General features: G+C 40.8%; 1 protein-coding gene across 29 annotated transcripts in view; it reads left to right on the forward strand.

Annotated features, from left to right (window-relative positions):
• magi2a (membrane associated guanylate kinase, WW and PDZ domain containing 2a) overlaps positions 1–21,115 on the forward strand; it is an 888,182-nt gene that overhangs the window by 650,160 nt on the left and 216,907 nt on the right. For 23 of the 29 annotated variants that reach the window (XR_015081568.1, XM_086010373.1, XM_086010375.1 and 20 more), the window contains 3 exons: positions 13,983–14,193; positions 14,470–14,549; positions 14,835–14,873. Coding sequence is in view for 28 of the 29 variants with exons in the window: in XM_086010373.1 (XP_085866499.1) it covers positions 13,983–14,193; positions 14,470–14,549; positions 14,835–14,873 (330 nt within the window). In the remaining variant the exon portion in view is untranslated. The remainder of the gene's footprint in view (positions 1–13,982; positions 14,194–14,469; positions 14,550–14,834; positions 14,874–21,115) is intronic. The other 6 variants (XM_086010377.1, XM_086010386.1, XM_086010401.1 and 3 more) reach the window with 1 other exon arrangement.

Below are 21,115 nucleotides of genomic sequence, written 5' to 3' on the forward strand. Positions count from 1 at the left end.
CGCATAAGAGGCTAGCGTGTAAAGTTAAGGCACATGGGATTGGGGGCAAGGTATTGACTTGGATAGAGAACTGGTTGGCGGATAGAGAACTGGTTGGCAGACAGAAAGCAAAGAGTTGGAATAAACTGGTCTTTTTACGAGTGGCAGACAGTGATTAGTGGGGTACCGTAGGGATCGGTCCTTGGACCCCAGCTATTCACAATATATATTAATGATCTAGACAAGGGAACTAGATGTAATATCTCCAAGTTTGCAGACGACACAAAGTTGGGTGGGCGTGTGTGCTGTGAGGAGGATGCCGATAAACTCCAGGATGATTTGGACAGGTTGGGTGATTGGGCAAAAGCCTGGCAGATGCAATATAACGTGGATAAATGTGAGGTTATCCACTTTGGTGGCAAAAACAGGAAGGCAGATTATTATCTGAATGGCAATAGATTGGGAGAAGGGGAAGTGCAACGAGACCTGGGTGTCCTTGTGCACCAGTCGCTGAAGGTAAGCATGCAGGTGCAGCAGGCGGTTAAGAAGGCAGATGGCATGTTGGCCTTCGTAGCGAGAGGGTTTGAGTACAGGAACAAGGATGTCTTGCTGCAGTTATACAGGGCCTTGGTGAGACCACATCTTGAGTATTGTGTGCAGTTTTGGTCGCCTTATCTGAGGAAGGATGTTCTTGCCATGGAAGGAATTCAGTGAAGATTCACCAGGCTGATACCTGGGATGGCAGGAATGACGTATGAGGAGAGATTGAGTCAATTGGACTTGTACTCGCTGGAGTTTAGAAGAATGAGAGGAGATCTCATTGAAACTTATAAAATTCTGACAGGACTGGACAGACTAGATGCAGGAAGGATGTTCCCGATGGTCGGGGAGTCCAGAACCAGGGGTCACAGTCTAAGGATAAGGGGTAGGCCATTTAGGACACAAATGAGGAGGAATTTCTTCAGCCAGAGAGTGGTGAACCTGTGGAATTCTCTACCACAGAAGGCAGTAGAGGTCAATACAATAAATATATTCAAGAAGGAGTTGGATATATTTCTTAAGGCTAAAGGGATCAAGGGGTATGGGGAGAAAGTAGGGACCGGGTACTGAATTTGGATGATCAGCCATGATCGCATTGAACGGCAGAGCAGGCTCGAGGGGCCGAATGGCCTACTCCTGCTCCTATCTTCTATGTTTCTATGTTTGTCTCTCCTCTCTGCTGCCGCGCCCTGGTGCCCTCACTATGCCAAATTAGTTTAAACCCTCCCCCACAACACTAGTTAACCTCCCGCGAGGACATTGGTCCCAGCCCTGTTCAGGTGCAACCCACCTGGCTTGTACAGGTCCTTCCTGCCCCAGAACTGGTCCCAATGCCCCCAGGAATCTGAAGCCCTCCCTCCTGCATTACTTCTGTAACCACGCATTCACCTGCACTATCTTCCTGTTTCTGTACTCACTAGCACGTGGCACTGGAAGTAATCCAGAGATTACCACCTTTGAGGTCCTGTGCTTTAATCTTTTTCCAAGCTCGTGAAACTCTGCCAGTTTCAACATGGATCACGACTTCTGGCAGTTCGCCTTCCCCCTGCTCAGCGATATCCTTTACCCTGGCACCAGGGAGACAACACGTGTCTGTGGTTGCAGAAACGCCTGCCTATTCCCCTATCGAATTCCCTCTAACAACTGCATTTCTACACTTTCTTGTGCCCTCCCCCCCCCCCCCCCCGTACAGCCAAGTCTCCCACAGTGCCGTGGATTTGCTTCTGACTGAACTCCCCCGAGGTGCCATCACCCTCACTGGTATTCAACACTGGGTCATGAGTGCCACACTCCCATGGGATTCCTGCACTGCCTGCCTTTTCGCTCTAGTCTGCCGAGTGATCACCCACTCCCTCTCCTCCTGAACTCTCTAGCTTCAGGGTGGCCACCACCTGAAACATGCTATGCACGAAACTCTCAGCTTCCCGTAAGCATAGTAGTGAGCTCCAACAGTTTACAGCATTTCCTGCATACCTTATCCAAGTGCTTAAGAAAATCAATATAAATCACCCATTGCATTTCCTTTATCTACTCTGTTATTTCTTCAAGAATTCTGGTAAGGTTGGTCAAGCACAAATCTGCCTTTTAGAAATCCACGTTGACTGGACTTGATTGGCTCGTGTCTCTTCAAGTGTTTTATTAATTTCATCCAGCATTACAGACTCTTATCCCTATCTTCTTTTTTAAGAACAGACTCACTTTTGCTATGCTCCAGTCTCTAGCACAATTTGCCTCTTTGCAGAAATTTGGAAACTTAGGCCCCGATACTTACATGGAGGTGAGTTGGGAGCGGGGGTGTAGCGGCCGGGAAATGTGGAAATATGGGTTTCCCGGAAGTCCTGCCGAATTTAACGGCAGGACCGGATTTACATTTTTGGACTCTGTTTCCCGGCCACAGCCAGCCAGATTGAGAGGCTAGCTGGCTGTCGGGCGGGAAGGCCTGCGGCACTAGGCCGCAGCCAGGGAGCGGAGCGGAGAGAAGGGTGGGACAGTGTGGTCGGGTTTCCCGTTTTTGACAGTTCTACAACTTCAATATCCACCTTTGCTGTCAAGACTAAGAGAAAGTATTTATTTAGTGTTTCTGTCACTTCCTCACTGTCCACTACAAGCTTGTTTCGTTCATCTCTTTGCACCCCACCTATCTTGACTATCCTCAGTGGCCCAAATCGCATAACCTTCAGCCAACTTGCCTCGCGTTCTGGAATACTCTCCCTAAACCCCTCCTGCTACCTCTCTCAGCTCCCCAAAAGCCTTGTCAAAACCTCTTTGACCATGACTTCAGTCGCTACCCTCATAGTTTGGAGTCTGTTTCGTGCCCGAGTGAAGCGCCTTACATCAGTTTAGAATGAAAAGGGTGCTACATAGATACAAGTGAGTGGTTGATGATGTCTTCAGGGACACAGAATTGGAAGCGTTATTGAGTATGGCAGTGTGAAACAGTTGAATGTTTGAAGTTGCAGCATCTAAGATGAATCACTTTTCATTGATATTATTTCACCTCCCTCACATTTTATTGGAAATAGTAGCTCCTCCGCCCAGTTAATTCTACCAATGGTATCAGCAACACTTGCTATTTCAACAAAATTATTTTCTAAAAATGAACAATATGTGTGCTCAAATGAATTCTTTATAACTATTTGATTTTTAAGAAGTTCTGATGGTAACATTAGCATTCCCTCTATATATCTGTATATATAGAATACAGAGAGAGCCTTCTACATCAAACTGAATAATCTTCTCTACCATGAGATGGATAAAGTTTTTTTTTAAATCTGAGAGTTTTTATTTCCATGCTTGCCTCATAATCATGGGTAATAAAAATCAGTTTTTTCCACAGTTTTTAGTTTTTCAGCTTCGTAACCTATTAATTCATCTGTAATCAAAGCTTTGTTTGACTCTCAGTTTTCGTTTTGATGATGAATATGTCACCCTGGCATTTCTGATATGCTTGTGTAAAATTCTCGTAAAGATTACACTTCAGTGTAAGTCATAGCTCATCCTAGCTAAGCACAGTATTATGTGATCAGTCATGGCTCTTATAAGCCAGTATTACAGCTTAAACTATCTAATTAGATGAATTTGGTTTTTACTTTTTGGTTTGTAGATACAGATACAAGAATCAACAGATTTCTTTACATATGTATTATAACCTTAGAAACAGGCCTCAAACACTGGTAACATATGACTCTATGACTATGACATAGGTTTTTAGCTGTTTTACTGTGATAAATCTGACAAGCTAGAATTATTGCTATTTCACAAACAAAAAATCAATGTGCCATCCGAACATTTAAATTAGTGCTGTAATTGATGCAGAAGCTGTTACTTTTAGAGTAGCTGTTGATTCTCATCAAAATGCTTGCATTGTAAATTGAACTTGAGAAAGCATTGAACAACACCTGCATTTCCTAAAGTAAAACTTCCAGTACTTTGATGAAAGAAAGTGTTAAAAAGGCTGCTAGATAACGCTGGTGTCTGGAATGTATTGGTGGTGCAAAATTGTAAAATGGAGTGTAAGGAAATAGACAAGAAAGTCAATAGTTCTTTTAACTGATATCCTGTAAAGCTATATCACTCCATGATACGAGTCCTCAGGGTGGGTATGGGAGGAACTGAGCATGTTGGAACATCTATGATGAGTACAAATAACTGATTTCACAGAATCACAGAAACCCCACAGTGCAGATAGAGGCCATTTCGGCCCATCGAGCCTGCACTGACACACATCCCACCCGATCCCCGTAACCCCTACACCAACACATATCCCACCCTATCCCTGTAACCCCACGTATTTAATCCCCCTAACACTAAGGGTCAATTTATCATAGCCAATCATCCTAACCCGCACATCTTTGGACTGTGGTGTTCATCATCCTCTAAATATCAGTAACTACTAGGAGAAAAAAATGCAAAAACCTTAGAAAGAACAGATAAATTAGAATGTTTTGTATCTATAGTATATTTATTTATCTTTCTTGTATTGAATGGGATGAGAAGCTAATTCATTGTGTGGATTTGGTCATCATCCTGTATGTAAAAGGATACTGATTTGTTGACTTACTGTATAATCTGGTGTATAGATAAAACTGGTATAAAAGTTTCAGATCTGCTTGCAGTTAAATAATTTACAGGTTATTAAAAACTTGAATGAAGGCACAACTTATCTTTAGTGTGGGGAAGTATGTTTTGAATAAATATCATAGGAGAAATTTTCATCTGCATCTGTTCCACATGCAATGATCCATATTACAAAGTTTTGTTTGCAAGGAATATGTGTGAACATTTTCCTTCATGTTCCCCCAGAGACCAGTGTTCATGTCTATCCCATATAAAGGATATAAAGGCTCCTTTCACCGACAGCAGTAAATGATCAAGTGAAAGATGTTTTGGCAGTCTGTCTAATTCCCAATTGACGTGAATGGAGTTTTATTGTCTTTTTTGGTCGTGGCATTACCGTTCAATAAAAAGCAGCTTACTGTTTTAGTAACTAGTATGAGAAATGTAGAACAGAAATAAAATGCCTGTAAATGTAAAAATGCAAAGGTACTGGTTTATGAATTAATATAGTACAGTAAATTCAAATACTGTCAAAGTAACTGAATATGAGCTGAAGTGAATGGCTTTCAACATGGAGATCCACCATGCACCATATGGGACACTGTACCTGCTGATGTGCCATAACTATTCCAGCTCGTGAAATGATACTTGAAGGTATCTTACGGTAATTTATTTTGTGCATCTACTTTTATTTATTTGAGAGCTTTTATGTAGAAAAGACAAGGCTCGACCACAGTGGTTGCAATGAAATAAAACAATGAAAGCCAAATGTTATTGCAGCTTTCTTATTTGATGGCTGCAAATTTAACTGGTTATGTTTCCAATTTTAGGGTGAAGGTATTTGTTATTGGAAAAGTCTGACAAAACTTACTTTTACAATACCCCTCCTTCTGTCTGCCTTCATTGTGGCTGTAATGGATCTCTCTAAATTGGTTGATCTCTTCTGAACTATGCCCTCACTGAAATACGCATGGAACTAAACAAATATGCCTGTCTCTGGGGAAAAACACAAAAGGCAATACAACTCCATCTGTGTGGAGTAATATATGCATTATCTATTATTTCTTTTCATTGTCCCCTGGTAGTTGTTTATTGTTTTATTTTAATGAAATAATGCCTGTCCTTACTCATTTCCATCAAATACACAACCTGAATAATTTCATGCCAGTTTGTGTTAATATTTATCTATCTTTATCCCAGTCATTGTTTTATAAAACTGTCTGCAATTAAAAAGACTTTCTTCCTCTCAATAATAAATTTACAAATATAATACTACTTCAACTTATCCCGATAAATTTGCAATAATTTACAATGCATTAATCTTCTCTCAATTATTTTGATAATTTATAAGAAAGCAGATGGAACAACTAAACTGAGTCTGTTGTGAGAACTGTCACCATTGATCTGCAGCCTGTTTAGAATCCTCATGAGGCATCTCAAGCTGAAAACAGGATAATAAATTAGACAGTAGAAATCTGCACCAAAACCCAGATGTGGAATAATGTAGGGTGGAATAATGTAGGATGGCTTGTACCTCAAGTGGTAGGCACACTTGACTTTGAACCAGAGAGTTATGAGAGGGTCTCATGGGTAGGTCATGTCTAACTAATCTAGTTGAACTTATTGAGGCGGTCACGAGCATAGTGGTTAGGGGAGTGTCTATGGAAGTCGTCTATATGGATTTACAGAAGGCATTTGCTACGTTTCTGCGCAAGAGATTATTACCAAAAATAAAAGTGCACGAAATTGGAGGTAACCTTGTGACATGGGTGGTAACTGATTGGGAGGTAGGAGAGAGCGGGTAGTGATAAAAGGAATGTACTCTGATTGGCGGGATGTGACAAGTGGTGTTACCCAGGGATCTTTACTGGGGCTTCAGCTTGTCACCAGGTATATCAGCAACTTGGATGAAGGAATAGAGTGTTGTATATCCAAGTTTGCAGATAACACTAAGTAAAAAGGCACAGCAATTTGTGTAGATAGGGACATAGACAGATTAAATGAGTGGGGAAAAACTGTGGCAGATGGAGTTCAATGTGGGGAAGTGTGAGGTAATCCACTTTGGATCCAAGAAAGACAAATCAGAATATTTTCTGAATGGTGAGAGACTAGAAACTGTGAAGGAGAAAAGGGAAATAACAACAGAAAATGCTGGAAAAACTCAGCAGGCCAGGCAACATCCGTGGAGAGAAAATAGAGTCAACGTTTCGGGTCGAACCCTTTGTCAAGACTAAAGAAGCACAGGAAATGAAATAGATTAAGAGGCCAGGCTGGGAGAGAACAAAAGAGAAGTGAAGAGACATTAAGAGGTATTCAAAATGAGACGAGATGGTGATAGGACTAGTGGAGACAAAAGACGGCTCTAGATTAGGTGTGAAATGCGCTGGCAGAATGGGAGACAGCTGCCATGTGGGAGAGAGAAAAAAAAAGAAAGAGGGGGGGAGGGAAAAACAAAGGTGTGGATAAAAAATATAAGTAAAAATGTAATAGGGGCCGAGGTTACGATCTGAAATTGTTGAACTCGATATTGAGTCCGGAAGGCTGTAAAGTGCCTAATCGGAAGATGAGGTGCTGTTCCTCGAGTTTACGGTGAGCTTCCGTGGAACAATGCAAGAGGCCGAGGATGGTGAGGCCCAAGTGGGAATGGGGCGGTGAATTAAAATGACAGGCGACCGGAAGCTCGGGGTCACCCTTACGGACTGAACGGAGGTGTTCCACAAAGCGGTCACCCAATCTGCGTTTGGTCTCCCCAAAAGGGATATTGGTGTCCAAGTTCACAAATCATTAAAAACTAGGAGACAGTGGATAGACTTGAGAAGCTGGGGTTCATCTCCTTAGAGCAGAGAAGGTTGAGAGGAGATTTGATAGGTATTCAAAATCATGAGGGGTCTAGACAGAGTAGATAGAGAGAAACTGTTCCCATTGGCGGAAGGGTCGAGAACCAGAGGACACAGATTTAAGGTGGTTGGCAAAAGAACCAAAGATGATATGAGGAATAACTTTTTTACGCAGTGAGTGGTTAGGATCTGGAATGCACGGCCTGAAAGGGTGGTAGAGGCAGACTCAATCGTGGCTTTCAAAAGGGAATTGGATAAGTAGCTGAAGGAAAAAAATTGCAGGGCTACAGGGAAAGGACGGGGAAGGGACTAGCTGAAGTGCTCTTGCAGAGAGCCGGCACAGGCTCGAAGGGCCGAATGGCCTCCTTCTGTGCTGTAACCATTCTATGTTTTTTTTAATAGAATCAATCAAAACATCTAATGGAATGTTTATCTCAAGGGGACTGGAATACAAAGCGGAGAAAGTGATGCTTCAGGTGTACAGAGCCTTGGTCAGACCCTTTCTGGAGCACTGTGTTCAGTTTTGGGCATCATACCTCAGGAAGGACATGTTGGCCTTGGGGGGGCACAGCACAGATTCACCAGAATGACCAAGCTTAAGGGGTTAAGTTAGGAGGACAGGTTGCATAAACTTAGCTTTTATTCCCTTGAGTTTAGAAATTGATGGGCAATTTAATTATTTCTAAACTACTGATTCTGGCAAGAAATAAAGTGAAATGTTGTCATCCATGAGTGCTAAGCATTTGTGGGTTCAGCACGAGATGGGCAAGGCTGATATATTGACGGATTAGTTGTAAGATCTAGTTCTAGAGTTTACTCTTGACAGTACATAATTGCTGCACTTTTTTACTTGCCGACTTTTTTGTCTAATCAATAATGGCAGCTATACCGGTCTTAACTGGAACAAGACTCTGCCCAATAATTTGTCTTGTATTCAGTGGGGCTGGTAAAACAGATTTGTTTTTAGAACGTTGAAAACTAGCAGCAATTTGTCCCTGGTGGAGACTTTCTACACTGCTAGTAATAGCTGAGAATATTCCTGCTATCTGTCTGAAGGTAGGGTACATACTGATTACAGAAAAACTGGAGCATACAAAATTGTAGTTCTTGGGTGAGCTTTCAGGATTGTATGAATTTGTAGCCTTAAACATGGAATTTGCATGTAGAGATAAATAGCATCACTTTCATGAGAAGTGGCAAGCCTTTCTAGACTCCTGTATAGAATCATAGAATGGTTACAGCACAGAAGGTGGCCATTTGGCCCGTCGAGCCTGTGCCGGCTCTCTGCAAGAGCACTTCAGCTAATCCCACTCCCCCGCCCTTTTCCCGTAGCCCTGCAATTTTATTTCCTTCAGGTACTTATCCAACTCCCTTTTGAAAGCCACAGTATAAGTAGCTACTTCATTCTGCTATCCTTTCCTTTTGACCATCTTTGCCAAGCCATCAGCATTTTAAGCTGACAGTCAGCATTTCAACTGTTGTTTCAGCTTGTTAATGTTTCACAGACAAATCAGCTCTTCTCACTGAGCTTGTCGGTATCAAGCATTCAGATTGTTTGGAGGGCAGAACTGATAGCTTTTAGAGTCAAACAATCAGATGTTACTTTCTTTCACTGTTGGTTGCACACAAACTTAAGGCAGAAAATTCTTTAGATAAGCTGGTGGTTTTTGAGAGTCACTGGGGACAATTTTCAACTATCAGTCCCCCATGTCTCGCCTGGGAAATGGGCAGCTGATGGTTAAAAATAGTGGTGGGGGCAGCTCAGCCATCCCATTGATGCCCAAGGCCCGACTGATGCAATTTTCAGGCGGCCTATATATAGGTGAGCAGCATGCCCACATGCTTCAGGCGTAAGGCTGCTTAAATATGCAAATCAGGACCGTACGCCGGTTGTAGGACCCCATTTGGAATTTCCAGGTACAAATGGGTGGAGCGTGCGCCTTGTATGCTTCAGCTATGTGTGCCGGACAATGAGCGGCCGAAGCAACAGTCCTGGTGGCCACTCGGGAAGAGACCTAGAATTTTTGGAGGGGGAGTTTTTGTGGGGCCAGAATGTTATGGCTCCATAAAATTGCTGCGGCCTACTGCCAGTTCTATGCTTGCCCCACTCCGGAATCGGCCCCGCTCCGAAATTGGCCCCCTCCTCCCAGGCCCGACATCCGACATCCCAAAACCGCCCTCCTACAACTGCCAAGCTGCAGTGGGGTGCACATTTGGCGTCGGCAGCATTCAGATGAGGCCAGAACCCGAAAATGATTCTGGCCTCCTGGCTGCTCCACTGACTTCATGCCTGTTTCGGGAGGATGTTGAATTTTCCTTCCATAGTCATCGGTGTACATTTGTTTGTACTGAAATAGTTGCATGTAGCAAATCAGCTGCTAAATATAGCTTTTGAAAGCGATTTCCCTCAAAGCAACTATCTTGGCGATGCCTGGCTCTTGCCTTATATGAAAGTTTATTTTCCTCAAGTGTGTTTGTATCAGCATTATTGAGTTAGTGTGAATGCATTTGATCATACTTTGCAGAGCTTCGTGGGTTGGAAATAATGGGGAGTGCATTTGGAGCATGTGATGTTACAGGTATTTCATTTTTTTTAATTACACTGAAATTCTCATGTTTCGAATTTTACTACAGTGTACGACTGTAATGTGACTTGTTAGCCTGTTTAAGGGTGAATTGTAGCAGTTAGTGTGTTCTGTAACTTTGGAAGCTGTTTTCAATTTGTTTATATGCTCGTGGTGGAGTTAGCTTTGACCACATTAGAGCAATCAACATCCATGGGGAAATGGGAGATGTGACATTAATAATCAATAAGGGTATATAGAATAATAAGTGATGTAAGCCCCCAAAGTGTGGACTAAGTGATATACAAAGTCGACAACACTGGCTTGTTGTAAGAAAGACAGACCCAATAATTGAAGTAAAAACGGTTTATTCAGGCCTGGGGAGCTATGGCTCTTGCGTCCCAACACAAGGCTCCAACTCCACCGAATCTCTTGAGGTTCACACAGTTATACAAAAATTAAGACCCTGCCCTAAAGGCGGAGATAAGCTTATTAGCATATACAGAATTATAGTTAAATTGTAATTATAAAACCATGACATTCCATTCTTCCAGTCGCTTACAAATCTCACATTTCGTTATCAGTTGGTCCTGTTACTTTCTCATGACCCGGGGCCTCAACTTTATTACTTTACGATCGTCCATTTGCTGTTGTCAGATGGCTTGGTCTTTTTAAGTATTTCTCTAAGATAGTAGATCTTTCCAAAGCGGGCAATCCGCAGACTTTCTATCTCTCTCTCTTGAATTATTTCTACAGAGCAAAAACACTTTAGTTAGTTTAAAGAATAGAACCCTTAAGTGCATAGGTGTCGACTCGCGTGGCCGAACCCATATATCTCTCCCTCTTTCTAAGGGGTTGTTTTGACAGTTTTAATCTCTCAGCAGTTAACCCGTAGTCCTGTTTAAACCTTATCTGGGTTTATACAACTTTTACAGACTTCTATTGTTCAACTCAGAGCACGAATTAACCTATTCCCTCCATTTTGTATATTGGTGTTACAGATGAATCCTGGTTTGTTTTACCTTATTAAATCCAATTTTTAATATCTTACTTCAATAAGTAATACAAGTTTTTTTTAAATATTATAATGTGTAATGATTTTTATTTGCAGAACTATTTCACTATGTCACAACAGCAGTGTCAGCTGGAAATTACTGATGGTGATAATCTACAGATACATTCTCATTTTATTTTAACACAATAGCAAAATACTGCAGATGCTGGAAATCTGAAATAACAGAAAATGCTGTAAACACTCAGCAGGCCAGGCAGCATCCGTGGAGAGAGAAAAACAGAGTTAACGTTTCAGGTCGATGACGAAGGGTGATCGACCTGAAACGTAACTCTGTTTTTCTCTCTCCACGGATGCTGCCTGACCTGCTAAGTGTTTACAGCATTTTCTGTTCTCATTTTATTTTGTTGGACTTGGGTAAATATAAATTTAATGTACACTACTTTCATCCTTCAGGCTGTATACACTTTCTTCCATCCTTGGAGAAATCTGAATGGTCTCTTGGGTTGGATTCTCATCTTGCTGCATCATGGAGGCACTATCTTTTCCATATGACACAATCCTGTAAGGAAGTCCCCAACCAGAGTTCTACTTTGCCTGGTGTGATGGCTTTGAACACCTACATTACAACAGTGACTACACTTCAAAAATACTTCATTGGCTGTAAAGTACTTTGGGGGCGTCCTGAGGTCATGAAAGGCGCTATATAAATGCAAGTTCCTTCCTTTCCTTTTCCTTTCATTTATCATATGACATTCATCCTTTTGCTATTTTAATGTTTATTTTAAATTTGTTCATTCACCCACAAAATAGGAGATAGAAGAATGTCATATGAAGCATTTGTCTGCTATTATCGCCAGTAGTAATTTCTAGCCTCATGCATTTAAAAGTTTTAAAAACAGAAAATGTTTGGAATGCACAGCAGGCTCATCGCCATGCAAAAGACGCAAAGACATTAATGTTTAGTGTGAGTTCTCATTAGAGTCAATTCTGAAACTTTAAAGAAAGAAATAACTTGCATTTATATAGCATCTTTCATGATCTTAGGACATCCCAAAGCCATGGGATCTTTTATGTCCACCTAATAAGGCAGATGGGGCCTCCATTTAATGTGTCCTCTCATCCAAAATGCGGCACTTCCGACATTGCAGTGCGCCCTCAGCACTGCCCTGAAGAGTCAGTCTAGTTTATGTGCTTAAATCTATAGAGTGGGCCTTGAATCCTTGACCATCTGACTCAGAGGAACGAGAGCTAACACTGAGCCAAGGCTGATACCTTTAATTTGATATTATTGACCCATTCTTAACCCTCCTGAAGATACATAAAAATAAATAAAATGTTAATTTGAAATTGTTTGATCAGCATGCTCTCAATGTAGGTGTCCACCACATTCCTCAGGTGGGTCACCACAGGTTCATGGAAAAGGGAAGATGGGATAGCGAGTCAGTTTTGTCTTGCGAATGTATAATGAACTCTAGGTTGGAAATATTGTAGGTGCGTGTTGTCAAAGATTTCAGTTTACAAATTAACATGATGTATCTAGGGCTAGATTCGCAGTGACCTAGATCCTGTAATGTTGCATTGAAGTCCCTACAATTACATTTATTTACTTTCACATCTAAAATGTGTAGCCCTGCCAGAAGAAATTATTTTGACTAGAAAGGTTGAATTTCATAATGCACCAAAATGCTACAGAATGTTCCAAGTGTCAAAAATGTACATTTTCAGGGAGGGAGAGGCATACCCGCAAATTCCCTAGCAAGTAAATCTCAAACCATCAGCACTCCCATCACCTTCAGTAACATTTGTGTATTTTAGGTTTTTCACCTGCAATAAAAATGATTAACTGTTGGGTGTGCCTGTAATTTAATTATGACAAGTCCATATCCCACTGAATTTCAATTCTTAACTCCTTGTTTGCATCTGACATATGGCTTACATTCGGGGCTATTTTTGTGCTGTCAGCTCTTGTTAGCTTTAAAGGTTGACACATATGTATGACTTGAGTCTTTTTCCAGGGCTCCCCAATACCCACCTTTTGTTTCTGGTTTCCTTTTTTTTCCTTCAGGTTTTGTTGGATATATTGTTTAAATTTGGAGCTATGTTACTTGGTCACTTCCTTTATTTTCCTGTTCTGATTTGGAAGGAAGCCAAGAGTCCCTGATGACACATTTTACCAACCTCATAAGAAACATATCTTGCAGAAAGTTAGGGCACCTGATCAAACAAGTAAGCCCAAAGTCCTCTAACCAAAGGAATAAGAAACAGGTGGGCAAAGTTCACACAGATAGGGAAAATACAGCTAAATGGGATGGTGTCACCCGAGTTTAGTTTTACTTTATATTTTATTAAGAAGGAGAATCTGAGTAAGCAGAGCTATAAAACGCTGCTTAATTATGAGTAACTTCCAAATAGAGTAAAAAAGATGCATGTTTCTTGTGGACAATATTCGCAAAAAGTTAAAGATAAAGTAGATTAGGGTAAGTTTTGAGTCACTGCAACATTTATTAGATTTGGAGCAGCAGCATCTTAATTGCAATAGCAAAATAGTCCGGATGCTGGAAATCTGAAATAACAACAGAAAATGCTGGAAACACTTAGTTAGTTTGGTTTATTTCAAAGTGAATGTTTTCTTACTGTCCAGTGTCAAATCTACATGGTGCGTTTCCAGCATACATTTGACACTAAAAATTAGATATGGTTTTATTTACATATTCTGATAAACATAAACATATATTTTTAATTGAATTCATTTGGTTTTAAATGTCTGTTGTTCTTCATTGTTACTGACATTTTATTTTGTGGGCTCTATTTTGGATATGATAAAGTGTTTTAAGTTGCTTGGCTATATAAAGAAACATTTGTATTGTTCGATTTTAAATTGAGATTAGTGAATACTCTTGAATGTGTCAAATTTGTGGTTCTGTCTAATGAATGATATCGAACACCAAAGCAGGATGATTACTTAGGCTGATTATCTGTATCCTTCAACAGAATCTAGTGAACATGAAGACAAAAGCACTGATGCCTCAGGTGAGATTTTTTCACGTCCTTGTGCTGCACCAGTCTATGGCCTTACAAAGGGAGCAAAAGAAGATTCCGTTTCAGAAAAGCCGACCAAACCAGAGGATGGAGACAGTTTGGGTCCATTGCCTGAGAACTGGGAGATGGCATACACAGAAAAAGGCGAAGTCTACTTTATCGAGTAAGGCATTTTAATCAAACTCTTATGCAACTTCTGGACGAACATTTTTAGTTAACTTAACTTGGAAATGTTCTACCTCAGTTTAACTTCATATCATATAGCTAGTAGAAAGAGCTGAACTTGCCAAAAATACAGCTGCCTTGCACAATTTCTGTTGCACCTCCTCTGTAGCTAATTAGATTGAGTAAGCAAATTAGATGTATTGATTGCAATTTGACTTGAACAACCAATTCTTTAAAAAAAAGACTAGAGCTGTTTGTTTTATTCCTTTCTTAGCCATAACACCAAAACAACATCCTGGCTTGATCCACGTTTAGCTAAAAAGGCAAAGCCTCCAGAAGAATGTAAAGATGACGGTAAGTAAATATGCATTTCTTTGCTTAGCATGTGTACATATCCTTTTTAAAATTCAATTGCTTTTTTTAGATTTGATAGCTGGAGAGTGCATCTTTCTGCTGAATAATAGTTAATAAGAGCAGCTAACACTGGGACACAGGTGACCTTCACTGCTTGCTGCATATTGTTTGTTCGTCTCCAGCCCAATGATATCAGCTGCAGCAGTGTAGAGACTGAGGTTGTCTTTTTCTGTGCCTTGGAGAATGTTTCTATGTTAACTTTGTATTTCTGATTTAAAATTGAAGGAGACAAGCTGCAATCTGGAAACACAGGACAAAAGCTAGGTACTGTAACTTTAAGTAATTTTCTCATTTTATTCTCAAGATAGTGAATCTTTTCATATAGCCATCTTGTTTCATTTTAGCAGAGAGTTTATACCATCTTATTTCTACATTTCCTCTGGCTTAATTTGTTCTGATTTCATGAAAACATTCACAAATGCTATTTTGAGTTACTGTTAGGAAAAGAATTTCAGTGTTACCTATACTGTACACCACTTGCACCTGTTAGGAAAAGAATTTCAGTGTTACCTATACTGTACACCACTTGCACCTGTTAGGAAAAGAATTTCAGTGTTACCTATACTGTACACCACTTGCAACCTTTTTTCTGTTTTAGTTGAGAAGCATGTCATCTAAAATATATATAAACATATTTTATGCAAATATACAAGTTTTTTTATAAAACCCAAACTGATCAACATTTAGGTTTATGACAAAGCAAAAAAAAATTAAATGAATATGAATTTGGGGATATGGGACTGACTGGATTACTCTACAGAGAGCCGGCACGGACTCGATGGGCCGAATGGCCTCCTTCTGTGCCGTTATGACTCTATGAATAATCTCCTAAAAGGAAAATCAAATATTTATAATGGAAGATGCTTTCATTTTATCTGAGGTCTGTAGCCACCAAATAAAGGTATAATACAGAACAATTTTTTATATGATCTTAAACAGATTGCTCTTAATTTTCAGAATTAAACCATCTTTGCAGGAAATTAGTAGAGTTCATGTTGACAGATTATATAAAACATGTATAATGTGTATAAACTGGTAATTCTAAGATAGGTTCTCACTGTTGTGAAATTAAACTGCTATGTCCCGAGAAGAACGGTGCCTGTAGCAAGCCTTCATTTGCTTTTGTTGTTCCACTGTCAGAAAATCTTAAGCAGTTCTAAAAGAAGGCTTTTGTTTTAAAGCTATGCTCCCACTCACATTCATTTTTTAAAGTTGAGTTTTAACACTTTTTGTACAATTGTTTGGCATTTGAAACAGCACCCTCTGCAAACATTATTTTCTCAAATTATTGCTGTTGCTAATACATGCATAACAGAAGACAGCAAATGTTTGAACTCCAGCAGTTGTCTCCTTTTCATCCGCTCGCTGCACTGAAACAAACGTTCCCTTAGCAACCACACTGCCACCAATGAGCAGGAGACCCAAAGTAATCAATTAAATTGGTCTCTGCAGTTACACCCATGGCAACAATGACAGAAACAATGATTTGTTTTTATTGCTCTAATAAGATGTCACTATGTGTCACATCACTTAAATCAATAATACGTCTATCTCATTTTATTTCTCTTTTGGGATTTGTTTAAAATTATTATTTATTTTAGTTTTTACCCAGTGCATAAGAGAAACCACATTGGGCGCTCATTGCCTTTGGTATTTATTCAAGAGAACAGAACTAGCATAATTATTTTGGTTAACCTGCTGGTTGGATGTCTGTTGTACCCAAAGTGTCCCTGATCTGTATCCTTTATTTACCTACTAAAAGGATCAGCTTTTTGTTTCTGGAAAAAGATTGACGGCTGCGTGTTACATTTAGCACTGGGGCTGATCTCTTAATCATGAAACAAGGAGCCATCCACGCAGGGAGGCCAGTTTCAACTCTAAACAAGATGTACAGTAAAAGTTCTTGGTCTCTGCTACTAAATATGTAGATATCTGACAAACTGATTGTTATTAGAACAATTAAACTTTAGCTTAAAAATGTTGAATGTGTGAGAAATCTGAGCGTTAACAGAGCAGGTTTATTTTGCATGTGTATACATACACAGTCACAAACACACACATGTACTAGTAGAAGCATATACATTCTCCTGAGGAGAAATAGCTACATCCATTTCTGATTTAGCATTCATTTTTTGGAAATAAAATTAATTTCAACAAAAAGGTATATGAAGTGTGAAATTTGTACCAGCCACACACATTCGGCAAATTCGAAAACCTTTTGTGGTGAATTTGATAAAATTGATTGGCTCATACAACTGGGATTTTGAGTATTTGCTTGATAACACAGGTAGTACAGTAGATAGAAGAATTGTTAAATGCTTCCTATACACAAATTGCAAAATGTGTGATTTCAGTCAAATAAAATTCTTTAGGTAACCCAAAGAAAAATGCCGCCAGTGTACGCTCTGTATTTTTACGTAGCCTGTTTAACTAGATTACTTTAATTGAAAACATTCATCCACTTATTGCTGCAGAACTGGTTATTTTGATGTGAAAATATTTTTGCAGTCATCCAACCTGTGAAAATGTTTTTTTCTGATTATTGCATACATAGTGCACAAAGGCACAATGTTGTGCAATTTTGAATTTGCCATGAAAATATGTGCATCTTGTCCCAACAAAATTAATGAGGTGTATTTAAACAGTAGCACAGTAAATCCCATTGCAATATTTTAAACTTTTGCAATATTCAGGAAACTTTGTGCTATCCGGCACCCACGGGACCGAGCTGCTGCCGTTGCCTAAAAAGTGCCGTACTCTCCAGAGTTAATGTTGAGAGATACGGAGATTCTTATCTCCGTATTTGACAACAAACACTGTTGCTTAGCACTTGGGTGTGGCCCTAAAGCTCTGTAGCTGAAGCTGTTGCTATAGCTACAGACCTTGCACAGCTTGACTGTTCAAACAAAGCAAACAAAACAAACAAAAAGAATAAAAAACGACTGCTGATTTTTGCCGGTGGCTCCAGATTGCCGGATAGCTCACCTCCGGATAGCACAAAGTTTCCTGTATTTCACATTCCTGGGAGTCTATTTTGTAGTCGTCACACCAGAATTGGAGTTAAATAGTACCTAGACTCCAGCTATTAATTGAGGAGCTAAATTTCATACATTAGGAGCTTTGATGACCACTCGTTAAACTCATTTTTCATTGTACTGCCACAGGACCATGAAACTTGTAGCATTTCAAAATAATTTTCTGAGTGCAGTGTTTAAAAAAGCACAGGTAATGTATATCAGAGAGTTACCAATTGACATACATACTTGTGTTTGTGAGTGATAGCAACCTGAAGTGATTAATTTCTCCATCATCAAAGAACACAAGACTCTCTGGTCACTAAATTGCCTGCCTTTTCATTTTGACAGGAAAGGAGTAATGAATATTAGTAATCACAAGCATTGTTGTGTACCAAAGAGATCTGCATACCTCACCACTGAGCCTCAGCGGTAGCTATTGATGTACGTTAGAACAGAATGGGGTGTTGATTTTTCATTTATCCCAAATTTGTTTTTGACAGGAGGTCATTTTTTTGGTGGCTGTGAAGTTTTGCAAGACATTTTGTGCCAGTGCAATTGTAAAATTGCAGTGCATCCAAATATGAGAATTCTCCTTGATTTGAAAGCAGATGGTATCTTTGTTCTCCACTTGGTTAAATTCATGATAGATTTTGTGCTGTTTTAACTTCGTTGTTAACAGATCATTCAGTTACAGTAATTTACTTTGTATCTTCTTATAGCAAAACATAGTAATAGAGTGCCATCCCATATCTCATTATTCTTCATGAGTGAACCTAAACAGTGTGTGCCAATAGGCTATTTAACTATGGAGATAATCACAACCTGTTCTTAGCCAGTGTCCACAAGCGCGCACTTTCCAACAGGAGTCCCTAGATTGCATTCAGAAGCTTTTTTTCCCTCCTTGGCCCTCAGTTTCTTGCTAAGATCAGCTAACTTAGCACAAACTGTTATGTATTGTGTGTTCTCCTCCCACCTGTGGTGGCGCTGTCACAGCAGATAAATGGTTGGGTGTTCTCTTGGTTAAGTTTAGCTCTCTTTGTTCAGAATTATCCAGAACTTCCTTTCCTTCCAATAAAGCACTTCATGTTTGAATCTCTGAGTTCTGAGTCCTAAATTGTGTCTAGGTAGAAAGGTACCGACACAACAAGTGGCGACGAGGATCGGATGAATCTGCGTTGTGGGAACTTTCTTGTTTTCGACTACAAAACACTCGGAACAGAGATTGCAGCATCACATTAACGTTACGGCAGTGAGTAAACAGAAATTTTAATTTGAAACATGAGATGTCTACTATATTAGGAAACATCGGTGATTTTGATGAAAATGTGGAGCAATGGAGCGCTTATACGGAACGTTTTGACTATTTTGTATTGGCGAATGCGGTGGCAAATGAAAAGGTCGTGCCTACCTTTTTGAGTGTAATCGGGCCGAAGACATTCAATTTACTTCGCAGCCTCGTGCAGCCAGATAAGCCAGGAACTAAAACATATAAGCAACTAGTGGAAATTCTTGGAGCACATTTTTCACCAAAAACTCTGGTTATTGCTGAGAGATTTAGATTTCACAAACGGAATCAAGAGGAGGGGGAATCAGTGATGATGTTTATTGCTGCTTTAAAAAGGTTGTCAGAACACTGCGAGTTCAAGGAGGTGCTGAAGGACACCATTAGAGACAGACTCGTGTGTGGTCTGCAAAATGCAGCCACACAGAAGCGCCTTCTTACTGAGGACAACCTTACTCTTGAAAAGGCCATTGAAGTTAGTGTCTCCATGGAGATGGCGGAAAAGGAGGCTCACCAGTTGAGTTCAACAGGGAGAGTTCACAAGGTGTCGTCTGAGCCTAAAGGTGCGCGGAACGGCACATGTTACCGTTGTGGGAAAACGGGCCATCACGCTTAATGACTGCTGGTGTACGGAGCTGGAATGCCGAAATTGTGGCAAAAAGGGTCACATTTAACGCGCCTGTAGAGGTAAAAAAAAGAACAGACAGAGCTGGGAAGCATGGAAGCAAAATGTCTGTATTTGGACAAGAGAGGAAAAAGAGTGTTCATTCAGTGCAGTATGATGGAACAAGCAAAACAGAGGGGAGCGACACCTCTGAGGAGGAAGAGGTGCACATACTGACGGTTGCAGGTAGTTCAAATGGCTACTGGGTATCACCACTGGTGGAGGGACAATCAGTGCGGATGGAGGTGGACACAGGCGCGGCTGTGTCCCTTGTTTCAGACACTGTCTACAACAAAATGCTAAAGCATCTTACCCTTCAGCCAACAAACATTGTGCTAAAGACGTATACCGTTGAACCTGTGGCCATGAGAGGTGCCATTGAGGTGACAGTTAAATTGAACGGACAGACTGCGAAACTGCCACTATATGTGGTAAAGGGAAATTACCCATCGCTACTGGGACGTGCGTGGCTAGAGAAAATCACGCTGGACTGGCCTGCAGGCCGCATGATGTCAAAAGGGGAGTCAGGTCTGACTGCAGTGTTAAACAAACATGCAGAACTCTTCAATGGGGAACTTGGGAGCATGAGAAAGATCAGCGTGAGACTGGACATGAAACCTGACAGCAAGCCGAAGTTTCACAAAGCCCAACCTGTACCCTATGCAATTAGGCCAAAAGTTGAGGCTAACTTGGAGGCCTTAGTCGAGAATGGAGTCCTGGAGCCTGTGAGCGTGAGCAAATGGGCCACACCCATTGTTCCTGTCCTGAAAAAGGATGGATCTGTTCGAATCTGCGGGGATTTTAAAGTGACTATTAACCCGGTGCTGTCTGCAGAACAGTACCCTCTTCCCCTCATTGATGATCTCTTTACGGGCCTGGCCGGAGGGCAAAAGTTCAGCAAAATAGACTTATGCCAGGCTTATCTACAAATGCATGTCGATGACAAATCAAAGGAGCTGCTGACAATTGTGACACACAAGGGGCTATACAGGTACTGCCGCCTTCCGTTTGGAATTACGTCGGCCCCTGCTCTATTCCAAAGGGCAGTGGATCAGATTTTGAGTGGACTGCCAGGAGTCCAGTGCTACCTGGACGACATCCTTGTCACTGGGACAAATGAGGAGGATCAGCTTCTGAACTTGGATGCGACACTACAACGACTGAAAGAGTACGGACTCAGAGTTCGTAAGGACAAATGTGAATTCTTTCAGTCTTCAGTTGAGTACCTGGAGCATGTGATTGACGCTACTGGCCTGCATAAGGCGCCGTCAAAGGTCAGGGCGATCGTGGAGGCCCCAGCACCCCAGAATGTGAGCCAGTTACGTTCATTTCTGGGGCTACTTAACTACTATGGGAAGTTTATTCCAGACTTCGCAACATTGCTGAAGCCGTTACAACAGTTGCTATGTCAAGGCAAAATATGGAAATGGACTGAACTGTGCAACGAAGCTTTCGCCCAAGCAAAGAAAGCATTGCTGAAATCAGAGGTCCTGACACACTTCGACCCAAAGCTACCCATGCAGCTAGCATGTGATGCGTCACC

This window comes from Somniosus microcephalus, chromosome 17 (assembly GCF_052327205.1).
Source record: "Somniosus microcephalus isolate GS21.2 chromosome 17, FLI_Smic_1.0, whole genome shotgun sequence".
NCBI lineage: Eukaryota > Metazoa > Chordata > Chondrichthyes > Squaliformes > Somniosidae > Somniosus > Somniosus microcephalus.